Source organism: Anolis sagrei, chromosome 1, assembly GCF_037176765.1.
Source record: "Anolis sagrei isolate rAnoSag1 chromosome 1, rAnoSag1.mat, whole genome shotgun sequence".
NCBI classification, from domain to species: Eukaryota; Metazoa; Chordata; class Lepidosauria; order Squamata; family Dactyloidae; genus Anolis; species Anolis sagrei.
The window spans coordinates 113,600,445-113,613,015 of record NC_090021.1 but is presented as its reverse complement, the minus strand read 5'-3'; the positions used below and the strand labels follow the sequence as shown (position 1 = coordinate 113,613,015).

General features: G+C 37.5%; 1 protein-coding gene across 3 annotated transcripts in view; it reads left to right on the top strand.

Annotated features, from left to right (window-relative positions):
* Positions 1-12,571, top strand: part of COL19A1 (collagen type XIX alpha 1 chain) — a 232,558-nt gene that overhangs the window by 170,717 nt on the left and 49,270 nt on the right. For 2 of the 3 annotated variants that reach the window (XM_060752836.2, XM_067467969.1), the window contains exons 19-25: positions 1,129-1,164; positions 3,844-3,897; positions 5,042-5,086; positions 8,491-8,544; positions 9,259-9,348; positions 10,395-10,439; positions 10,528-10,605. In XM_060752836.2, the coding sequence (XP_060608819.2) occupies positions 1,129-1,164; positions 3,844-3,897; positions 5,042-5,086; positions 8,491-8,544; positions 9,259-9,348; positions 10,395-10,439; positions 10,528-10,605 (402 nt within the window). The remainder of the gene's footprint in view (positions 1-1,128; positions 1,165-3,843; positions 3,898-5,041; positions 5,087-8,490; positions 8,545-9,258; positions 9,349-10,394; positions 10,440-10,527; positions 10,606-12,571) is intronic. The other variant, XM_067467964.1, reaches the window with a different exon arrangement.

The window sequence follows — 12,571 nt, the reverse complement described above, 5'->3', positions numbered from 1 at the left end:
TTGCCAAGAAGCAGGAATATTGCATTCAAATCACCCCTGACAGATGGTCATCCAGCCTCTGTTTGAAAGCTTCCAAAGAAGGAGCCTCCACCACACTCCGGGGCAGAGAGTTCCACTGCTGAATGGCTCTCACAGTCAGGAAGTTCTTCCTCATGTCCAGATGGAATCTCCTTTCTTGTAGTTTGAAGCCATTGTTTCGCGTCCTAGTCTCCAGGGAAGCAGAAAACAAGCTTACTCCCTCCTCCCCGTAGCTTCCTCTCACATATTTATACATTTGGGATACATGAGGAAGTCTCTTCAGAACCAATGAGAGAAACTCAGAAGGGACTTCTAGCAGTCTACTCAGTAGCAACATAGCATGAATTAAAAGCTGCCTCATACATATGACATGAGTTAATATATTCATTTGGACTTGATTCTTGGCAAGTGTGTTGAAATTAATATGCATAGCTCAAGAAAGGCACCATTTGGGTTATACTATTGATCACATGATCTTGGCATATTTGAAAGCATTGTTACTCAAAACTAGGTCCCAATTCAATGGGTCCTATCCTTATTAAAATAGCCACCAATAAATGCAAGCATTGATTTCATTTCCTATTGATCTGTTGCCTTTTGAAGGCTGCCCTGAGTCCCCTTCGACTTCTGTGTCCTAAATTTCCTCTCCTGAAATACTGAAATTGTATAATACTGTAGCACTCAGCTAAACGTTATCATATTGTTTAAGCATATCCTGCATTATACATATGTAGTTTATTTATTTACCACATTTGTATACCGCCTTTCTCAGCTGGGAGGCAACTCAAGGCGGTTCACATGGATGTAGTAATTCAGAATTCTTTATTTGCTGGTGCTTTGGATTATAACATATATTTTTTGCACTTTCTTATTTTATTTATTTATTTACCACATTTATATCCTGCTCTTCTCAACCTTGAAGGGAACACAGGGCAGCTTTACAAAGACAACTATTCAATGCCATATATTACTTTCATAAAGCCAACATCCTGTTTAAACATGCCTTGACTATTAGCTCTTACCTTAGCATGTCAGTTGCTGCATTTTCCACATGCCAGCACTCCATTTTAAATATTTACAGAAAAATTGAGATTTCTTACACTGTCATAGGGGGAGCCTTCTGAAAAAGGAGAAAAAGGGGACCCAGTAAGTATATTGGAAGCCTGTAATTATGATCTTAATCTTTTTGTATTTTCTCATTTTCTCTATATCTTGGTTACTTTACATACATCTGAAGAAATCCAGACATATCTGTATATAAAATACAAATTTCAGATTGTGGGCAGTATATTGCTTGCATACTAGGTGATTGATTGAAAGCAGGGAAAGGGATGGTCTTCCAGTTATTGCTGGACCACAGCATAGTTTTGCAATCCAACCATATGTGAAGGGCTACATATTCCCCATTTCAAATTGCAGTAAACAGTATGAAGGAATATAGTTCAAATAGTCTTCTTTCTGAGAAAAACTACCTGTAGTAGAATGGGGTAAAATGGTATCATTCCATATGCTCTACTTCTGGATTTTCCATACAGTTAGAAAGTGAAGTAAATTGCATAGATCCTATGTGTATTTCAATATTGCAGTTTATTCACAATATAAATATATATAGGATATTTTTCCCATGGTTTGAGACATAGGACCTCATCACATTAGAAAATACTTCATTTATGAGACTGTTTGAGAACAATTTCCAACAGCTCCCATCACATGACATTTGCTCCATCCTGTAGTTAATCTAGTGAAATCCATCTGTAGTAAAAAAAAAATGTAGTAAAAATTGAGTTTTTCTAGATGGCATTCTAATTGTATTATTTTGAATACTACGGAGTTATTTGTTGCTGAAGCACTGGTTTTGCATCTGATTGTGTGCATCCCATCAGCAACAATACGACTTGTCATTAGGAGACATGCCTAGTAGTCTGAGTATTTTGATGCAGGAATTTTCATGACAGTAGCAGATGCAATTTCTGTATGGGAGGTCAAAGGAGAAAGATCTCCAGGATTAAGGAAATCAGAAACTGCCATATTACCATATTATTTGTTTGGTTTTAAAAATAAATAAATAACCAGATTCTGTGTAATTCCTTCCTCTGTTGTATCTATATGGAAAGAACAGACTTTTACTTTTAACTATTACACCACCATCAGCATTGTCAGATGCTACTGTTGCCTCTGCATTGCTTCGAGTTTTGCATCATAAAATTTAAGTAGTAACCGCAGCAGCAGAGTCAGTAGATGCAGCAAAGGAACCACATTTAATGAATCAATAATCATTCAGAAATCATAAAATTAGATTCCTCAGAACTTCTTATTAGATTGCTCAGAACTCTGTATTTTGCACCAAAAGATAGCAATCGGGTGAATGCATTTACTGTGCAGATGTTTTCAAATAAGGACTTGGAGGCTATGTCACTGCACAGATTTAGATTTTTTAATAATAATAATAATAATAATAATAATAATAATAATAATAATAATTTTATTTCTTACCCACCTCCCATGGCTTGAGGCAGGTTACAACATTACGAAAACACATAATCAAAACAAATAATCATTTAAAAACACTCAGTAGAATACACATATTAAAACATATTTCCATAAAATGCACAAAACAAAAGTTAGACATAGAGTGGAAGTTTAAAATTCGTCATTAAAACTGTCTTGGCAGGCCTGCCAGAAGAGATAGGTCTTCACTTGTGTCTGAAATTCCGACAGCTGATTTAGCTGTCAGAGCTGTACTGACAAGTCATTCCACAGTTGTGGGGTAGCCAATGAAAAGGTCCTCTGGGTGGTGGTTGCGATTCGGGTTCTAGCAGCCTGGAGCAGATGCCCCCCCCCCCCCAGAAGACCTTAGTGTTCAGAGTGACATAATGAATCTTTCGAATGGATTAGAAGGAGACAGTCTTCCAAGGTGTGATGGGACAGTATGAAGCATTTTTATGAAGATAAATAGTGTAGTATTTGGGTGTGATGGGGTCAGTATCCATCCTGTCTAGAGTTGTAAATACGCATTTAGGCAGAAAAAAACTCTGGGATGCATACTGATTGAAATGGAGTATTTCCTAATGTGATGAGATTCTATGTGCATTGCATTTTAGTGTGTAGATGACTCGTAAATACTACATCCGCACATTACTATCTGGGAGATGTCAGAGCAGAACAGTGATCTTTCTTCTTCTAAAGCATGTAACCCACCAAAAATATTATCCAAACTAGGTCCATGCTGACACAGTTCGAACCATGGGCATTTGATTTTATTACAAGTCCTTGGCAAGGAGTGGCTGTGTCTCATCTAGTGAACGGAGTACAAGTTCAGAAAGCTATCATCACTAATGGAGGACATTTGCCATCGATCATATTACTTTCAGTGAAGCCATGGAGTTGTACCCAGGAGTGGGCTTTGTGCTAGTGAAGTGCACTTCCCCACATAAAGGCTAAGACATGAAATTTTGCCCCCTTATACCTCTCTGCGCCAGCACTCCATGGTTTATCTGCTAAATTTCCAGAACATTTCTTGACTATAGTAGCTAATCAATAGAATAACAAACATTGACTTCCCTGTCTTACACATTTTGACCTGCCTTCTGCTAGTTCAAGGTCATCACTGGAAACAACCCAATGCAAATATCACTGATGTTTGCTGTTACTGTAAAGACATTGTGTACTGACAAGACTTCAAAATTATATTGAGTACTTGGATTACAATGCCTTCCTGACAAGATTAAAGTGAACCTTTCTCTAATATATCAGCTATCTGCGTTGCACATTTTTAATATCTGAAGATCCAAGCTTATCTCATGTTTTTTGAAAATGTTTATTTAGGGTGTACCAGGGGAGACTGGTCCTCCTGGGCCTATTGGTAGTCCAGGACCTCAGGTATGTAAGTAAATTGTATTTCATCAGTTTCATTGGAGTTTCTGTGTTGTCTTTATCAGCGCAATAGTATTAATTTATTTGTTTGTTTATTTATTTATTTACAGTATTTATATTCCCCCCTTCTCACCCCACAGGGGACTCAGGATGGATTACAATGCATATATACATGGCAAACATTCAATGTCATTTAGACATACAGCATATATAGGCAGACACAGAGGTAATTTAAAATTCCAGCTGTTTCCGGCTTCATGAGGGTATACTCGGTTCCGGCCACAGGGGGAGCTTCTGCTTCACCGTCCAATCGTGATACCGGGTCCTTTAATTGATTCCTTCCTCATTCTTCTGCACACTGCTGGAAAGTTTTATGGTATCATAAATTAGTTAAATTAGTCGTCCGTCCCGTCGTCGTCCCCCCCCCCCCACACACACACACATAAAGCGGTACCTAAATGTCCTACTTGACAGATGCAACTGTCTTTCAAGCTGCATAGATCAATAGCAAGCTAGACTATTAATGGTCAGGAGTTTACTCCAACCCGGGCTGGCTTTGAACTCATAACCTCTTGGTCAGTAGTGATTTAATGCAGCTGGCTACTAACTAGCTGTGCCACAGTCCTGTCCTATGCATAAATCACTATGCTTTTTCAGTTCTTTGATTAACTGTTAAAGTGTTGAGGATATATATAATTTTGTGTTCTAGTAGTCACTTATTGCATAAAATCTTTAAAGTATACGCAATTCCCTAAAAACTGTGCTCAAATGTCATTCTGCTTCTTAACATTCTTTATGGCCACAGTTGCATATAAATCACATGCAATCCTTTAGATAGCCAACATCCAGGATAATTAACCAATATTTAAACAATTCTAAATAAATTCAAAATACATAAAAATGAACACAACAAACAACACAAGCAGATTTGCAGCAGAAGGAACACTAAACTGAAACTCAAACCATTAAATTAGTGCCACATGTCATGTTGAAAGGAATGTATACATGAAAAGATATGTTGTCTAGTTCTAGATCAAGATTTTTCTTATTGCTGTTCAGATGAATCCCCATTAAAATGAAGCACAGAGAGAGAGAATGAGAGATATGCAGGTGTTGTTGTTTTCAAACTCATTTGAAAATGTCATTATAGGGACCCCCAGGGCAAGCTGGTCCTAGAGGACAACCAGGAGAAGTTGTAAGTATTGAAGTGTTTTACTGCACCTTGTAAACATTACTGGAGTGAAATATTATCCAGTGAAATAATGTTGTGAAAGCTGTTGATATGCTCTTTTTTATTAGGAGTTTGAGAAGAGCTGTGATTGATGTACACCTACAGGATTTAGAGGCACTCTTACTAGCTTTATTTCTGATCCTCTGAGTTATTTACTATATATTCTATTATTTCCATATCCAACTTATGATATCTATGCAAAAAGGTAGTGGTAAACTGACAAATAAGAACTCCATATTTTGAACTCCTCCTCTATCATGGAGAAAACTCGATAACAGATGATGGAAATAAAATGATCTTGACATATAAAAATGGCTGCATTCAGAGATTATGGTAAATCATGGATTAATGTTATGATAATACATTTTTCTTAGACTGTCTTACATGTTTCCTCCTCCCCTTTCATTCTCTCTTGCTTCCATATTAGATTAACCTCAGTTTAGTTTGTCATCTAAGCAATTAGTGAAGTCGGTCTTCAAGATTTGGAGGGGGGCAACTTCATAAATTATGTCTGGAAATTAGCTTGCTTTCATTAAACATCGGTAAGATTGTCCACCTCTTTGTTCAGATGACATGGCAAGGTGCTGTTAATTAAAACAGATTTTTTAAAACTCCCGATGATGCTAGAAGTGGGATAGAACAACCAGGAGGAGGTGATACCTGTTCTTACAACATTAAATTGAAGTGTAACCATTTAATCCCCAAACAGAGCTAAGACATTTACTCTATTTGTCAAATTTACCAAATACATTTTAAGAGCATAAGAAATAAACCTCTTCGAATTGTTTCCCATAAGAGATTGTATGTGTAAATAAATGCAACCAAGTATAAAAGTACAAGCATACTTTATGCATTATGAAGAATGAACATGCATAACAACCCAGTATTCTCTTAAAGTAAGAGACCAATCCACTCCCTCTTTTAGAAAGAACGACCTTATTTTAAACACACAAGGAATATTTTTTAAAAAATTGTAACCAGAGATACAGCATCTATTTTACATTTGGCATGGATTACTATAGCCAAGTATAATAATACTTTGAAAAAAAAAACGATTTGTGTGTACATTGTCTGTTTTGCACAGTCTGTGAGAGAAGGCAAAAAAACTACAACTCCTAGGATTCCATTGCATTGAGCCATAGCAGCTAAAGTAGTGTCAAACTACATTAATCCTAAAATATAGGATTAACCCTTCGTTGCAAAATACCGTAAACTTGACAAAACACTTGACTTCATAAGTGAAGGAAGAACTGGCAGTTCTAATAGGGAACAAGCTGCTATTAGATTCTCCCAACACAAAATCTGACCAATTAATGTGAATTTTCCCTGAGATTCTGGAGCAAATGGCAACTTTGAGCCCATGGAATCAGTGGCATTGCTTCTTATTACAAGTGCCAAGCAATGACCACCACAATTTTCATGACTGATGTTCAACTGCAAAGCCTAGAACAACACAATAAGGTAAAGAGGCAGTCCAGTGGTACCAAATCGATTCTGGTGCTGCTGGGTTTTTTGCGTACCATCCAACACAAAGCTGTCTTAGCAGTTGGTTATGCAGACCATGGTATCCCACTTCAGATCAGCATCTCGATTTTTGGGCCATGTAGATGTGTGCTTGGTTGCAGGAGGATTTCCACATATATTACCATTTAAGAATTAATTAGTTTCTGTTTCTGAAAGGCAGTCATCACACTCTTTATTTTAAAAAAAATAGAACAGCTCTGGATTCAAAGGAGAATATGATTTTGTGAAACATAAGGATGCTTTTCTTACATCTTTAGAGGAGAACACGGGATAAACAAAAGAACAGCAACAGCACCTTCAACACCCAGTTTCTTATGTAGATGCCAGTCTTTCCTTCTGTAGTTTATGAAAGGAAAAGTTTCATTTTCCCCCAAAAAGATGAAATGAGGTTTTTCATGTATTGCCTAATGGAAAGAAGGATTTTTTCCTTATGAATTCATGTGTAATGTCTGGCATGATTGCAAGCAATACTCTTTTCTGACAAGCTCTGCCATTTGCTGTAAAATATATCTGAGAGACATAAAGAAGCGATATCCCACCTTCTTGAATAATATTGATTTAAAATATCAGAAGGGATAAAAATAGGAATTGACTCCAGAGTTCTCTTGTTCATACCAAAATATAAACTTACTAAAGTAGAACTCCAGCTAAAATGCCTTATTTTTTTAAGATGAATTCCAGTTTATTTTATCTTCATGGATATTGTCAGAAAGGGAGCAGAACATTGGTCATTAAAATGAGACCAGGGATGTTGAAAACAACATTGTTCAGGCAAAGCTGGCGAGAAAAATGGAGCATTGTAAATATCTCAGCCATAAGGAAGGAAGAAGGAGTGAAGGAAGATGGATGCTTTTGAACTGTGATGTTGGGGGAAAATTCTGAGAGTGCCTTGGACTGCGAGAAGATCCAACCAGTCCATATTCCAGGAAATAAAGCTTGACTGCTCACTGGAGGGAAGGATATTAGAGGCAAAGATGAAGTCCTTTGGCCACATAATGAGAAGACAGGAAAGCTTGGAGAAGATGATGCTGGAGAAAATGGAAGGATAAAGGAAAAGGCATCAACTGAGGGCAAGATGGATGGGTGGTATCCTTGAAGTGACTGGCTGGTTTGACCTTGAAGGAGCTGGGGGTGGTGACGGCTGACACTGAGTTCTGGCGTGTGCTGGTCCATGAGGTCATGAAGAGTCAGAAGCGGCTGAATGAATAAATAACAAAAACAAATATCTTAGATCATTTTAAGTCCTTCTTTTGAACACAGAAAACTTTAAAAAGTCTCTCTCATGCCATGGAAAAAATAATTCTCAATTAAATAACATCTACTTCTATAATTAGATATTTAAAAAACCAAGAACTTGTTACCAATCTTTTAAATAATGTAACTGAACTATGCAAATGGAGAACCAGGCAACCATAAGGGAAACCTTTTGATTCTTTAATGATTCCATTGTCATGTTGGCTGGGGATTCTGGGAGCTGTAATCCAAAAGTAACTTTTCTAAACTGTCTTACCAGGAAATTCTTTTTAAATACATGGTGCACAATGGACTTGAAGCATGACTGCATCTTCCCTCCTGAGAATATAGACATTGCTCAATGACACAATTCAACTTTATGCAGTCCTAACTTGGTTTACAACAGTGAAACTTCCTAACAGAATGCCAGCCTTTATTTTTTAAAAATACACTCTTTTGGCAACCAATGTTGTGTGTGTTGTCTTTCCACCAAAAGAAATGTCAATGAATTCTATCTTCTCTTATGGTTATTCAAAGCTAGCTTTACAAAATAAACCCTGACTATATTATATCAAATCCAATATGCTAAGAGTTTCTTTTTAATTAACTAGGGATTACCGGGAGGACATGGAATACCTGGAAAACCAGGAGTTAAAGGAGAAAAGGTAAGGCTGGCAATATTGATGAAGTACATTCACATTTATTCCTCAAAATACTTTGAATATTATATCTTTGGCCAACATGGTTTTAATTTTTTAAAAAATTCTATTGCATCTTGTTATATTTAATGGGATATTCCAACCTTTTGTATTAGGTTCTAAGTACAAGTTGGGTGTCAGCTGTTACCTCAAATAAGTGGCACTCATTCTGCTTCAAACAAAATGAAAAGAAAAGCTTATAGATGTGGAAAATATCAGACATTTTTTTCTGGACTATATGGGAATTCTTTCTGGTCATTCTGTAGAGTCAAACTTTTGATCTTGATCAGACTAAATGACATAGTGAGAAATAGAAAAGATACTGTTGGCTCAAGAGGAACATATGGGGGGTAGCATAGTGAATTGGATGAGAAGAGAAAAGTTACTAATGCAAAACTGGGAAGAAATTGGTTGCCTTTGTTTATGTAATGGGAGTACTGAAGATTGTGAAAGTAAAGATATAACAATTAAAACAGTCAAGATAAAGTATATTAGTTAGCTAACCCGCCTTTCTCCTCATAGAAACTCAAGGTGGCTCACAATTAAATGGCACAGCTCAATAAATTTAAAAACAGCCAATAAATTGCATTTCAAACTAAATGTCCTCCCCAACTCCCCCCACAGCTTCCCCATACTTTTCTTGTTCCATGAAATTAATATTATTTTTCTTTATATCTCTAGGGGGACGCTGGTGGGATCATAGGTCCTCCTGGGCTTCAAGGTTCCAAAGGTGACATAGGACCTCCAGGACCAAGTTTTCCAGGCAGACCAGTAGGTACCATAGGACTGAAATTGCAAATGGCACCATGAGCTCAATGAAACAAACACCTTCCTCAAAGCCATGCCACCTAACTATGAACTCTTCAACAGATGAACTCAGATAATTTAGAGTAATCATGTTAGGAGAACCACGTCATAGCAATAAAAAAACAAATTATGTCTCTAGAACAGAGAACCCCAGATAAATCATGATATTAGAGTCATTTCTGCTCTGCTTTCCTTATCTGCAGTTCCATCATTCCCTTTGTGACTTCTCTTTTTCCTAGACCAGGAGGGTCAAACTGATTTTCATGGGGGACACATCAGCCTCATGTTTGCCTTCAAAAGGCCATAGACTCTATGGATAGAGAACCTGTGGATACAGAGGAACAATTTTGTGTGTGTGTGCACGCACGCACACACACAGTGGTCTGTGCTCTTTAGTTTTTACCAAGTTTGGGTCGCCTGATATTATTGAACGACAACTTCCATCACTTCTGATTATTATCCACCATGCAGACTGGAGATTATTGGAATTGCAGCCCAATAGTACTTGTGGCTCTGAGGTTGAGGAAAGGACATTTTAAAACTAGACACCATATCCACAAACCTTGTATCTAAATTCAGACCCCACTATCCTGACTAAACAGAACAAACTGCAACCTTCCAAATCTTACTGTCTCACAATTCCCATCAGCTTTAGTCATGATATTTAATGCTGAGTACAGGAGTTGTGGTCCAGTATCTGGAGGGCCACATAAAATGACATGGATTTGGCCCTCACAGGTCTTGAGTTTAATACATCTGTCCTAAACAGATTATAAATGGTTCTGTAGATTTTGCTTCTGAAACTAAAGGAAGAGCAAATAAATGACATGGTAAATTTATGTCTTTGTTGATTTCATCTTTACAGTAGTGGGATTTGGGATTGAATTAATTGTTTGGGTTGGTTGGTTATAATTCTCAAATTCTTCATAATGACATCTATACAAATATTGATAACCCAAACATTAAAACAGTCATCCTTTTTCATTGCCATTTGCTTTTGTTTGGTGTAGGGACCTGCAGGCACGCCTGGGCCAATAGGTCCACGGGGACCCAAGGTAGGGATAAACATATGCAATTCTTGTTTTTATATTCAATTATTAGTGCTATGAGACATGTTCAAACAAAGACACGTTCCTTCATCAGGGTGAAAGAGGTCTTCCTGGGGTGCAAGGGCCTCCTGGAGAGACAGGGCCGGCAGGAAACGGAACCCAAGGTCCTCCTGTAAGTACAGAATTGACTCCTTTTTAATGCTGGCTATTACTATGAACTTTTTAGTCAGTCATATACTGAGATTTTTGAGTTTTGTTAGACACTCTCAATTTTCTGTGTGGTTGCTTGATTCATCATTCTTTACTACTGGATAGAAATAGTATAATTGTCCCCAATGTTGACGTGTTTCTATGGCCCTGTTATCTGAAGCAGGAAAAGCACACACCCCTCCCCACACCCACAGACACTATCTTTCTGTACCTTTGCTCTAAGTAACAAAAAGTGTTAACCATGCAGCATGTAGAAGAGACAATCTTTTTTGTTTCTTTTTTAAATACCGCCTTTACTGCTCTAATTTGGGTTCACTGTGCAGGCATTTTTCTTATTAAATCCCTGAAATCGCACATGCACATATGAATTTTGAGTCTCAAGGTCATGAGTTTAATTGGGACCATGGCACAGTTCATAAATAAAAAAGATCTTAAAATCCACACTCAAGCTACAGGTGTAGTTGAAACTTCAAAGACTGATATGACCTACATTGTGGTTTAAATTTTAGAGTTGTTGAGGGAAGATTTTTTAAAAGTGGTCACTATGCCTTGCTACCTGAAAAACAAAATAGAAACAGAAAAACAAAGAGCACAAGAATGCTACATGGTTCTTTCCAGATGGTAACTGAGATGGGCACAAAAAACAAACACTTTATGGTCATCTCCATGCCAAAGCTGAAGATGACCTCTAGGTCATTTTATTTTCTCAGACATTTAAATGATTCCCTATTTTTAAAATAATGGTAGATTTAGAAAAGCTAACTCTCTTTTTTATTGTTTTATTTAAAATTGTATTTTACCATACGGAGGCCTTGGTGGCACAGCGGCTTAAACCGCTGAGCTGCTGAACTTGCTAGCCGAAAAGTCACAGGATCAAATCCAGGGAGCAGTTTGAGCTCCCGCTGTTAGCCTCAGCTTCTGCCAGCCTAGCAGTTTGAAAACATGTCAATGTGAGTAGATCAATAGGTACTGCTCTGTTGGGAAGGTAATGGCACTCCATGAAGTCATGCTGTCCACGTGACCTTAGAGGTATCTACGGACAACGCCGGCTCAGAAATGGAGATGAGCACCAACCCCCCCCCCCCCCCCAGAGTTAGACATAACGTCAGGGGAAAACCTTTACCTTTACCTATTTTACCATAAATCAGTCATTTGGGGGGATTAAATCAATAAAAACCAAACCAGTAAATATTATCTTTAAAATAATATTATGATAACATTCTAGGAGCTAGGTATTTCCCTTTCTCTCCTGCCCCACCATAATAGGCTAAAGGAAAGCCCTTAAGTCAACTGTGTATTATGGACAACATACACTGGTTGAACATTTTCTTCTGTTTCGTCCTCCTTTTTCACTGATGAATGTGCTCATGGTGCATTGAATGATTGTTGCAGCACTAGGATAACAAAGCCTTGCAATTCCACTTTAAAACCCATTATTACAGCAAAATTGTGGCATTCTGGACCCTTGAAGTCTATCATTAAGTAGCAAAGTAACAACTAAGGGTAGCCCCATTGGGTCTGGAGAGAGCAGTGTAGCAACTAACTACTACAAATTGATGACTCTACCTCCATTTACATTTTTTTGCTAATCCATCATCAGCATGAGTCTTGATTTATTTCTTGTAAGTGCCACGCAATTGTATTGTCTGTTTAAATGGCCTGTGTTAATCTACTGTTTGATTGTCTTAAGCTTATCATAGTTTGCAATATCTTTATCTTTAAGGTAGTTTTCTTCAGTTTTTAAAAACTTGGTTTAATCCCTTTACTGATCCTCTAAATTCTCAATGTATAAACCAAAGCAAAATTAAACAGACAGATTTGAGATAATTTTCTTACCACAGCAGCAATGCAGCCATGGCATGTAGAGCCTTGTAATTAACATATGATAGCTGGGAAATGTTCTCCTTCCCACACAATTCCCATATGGC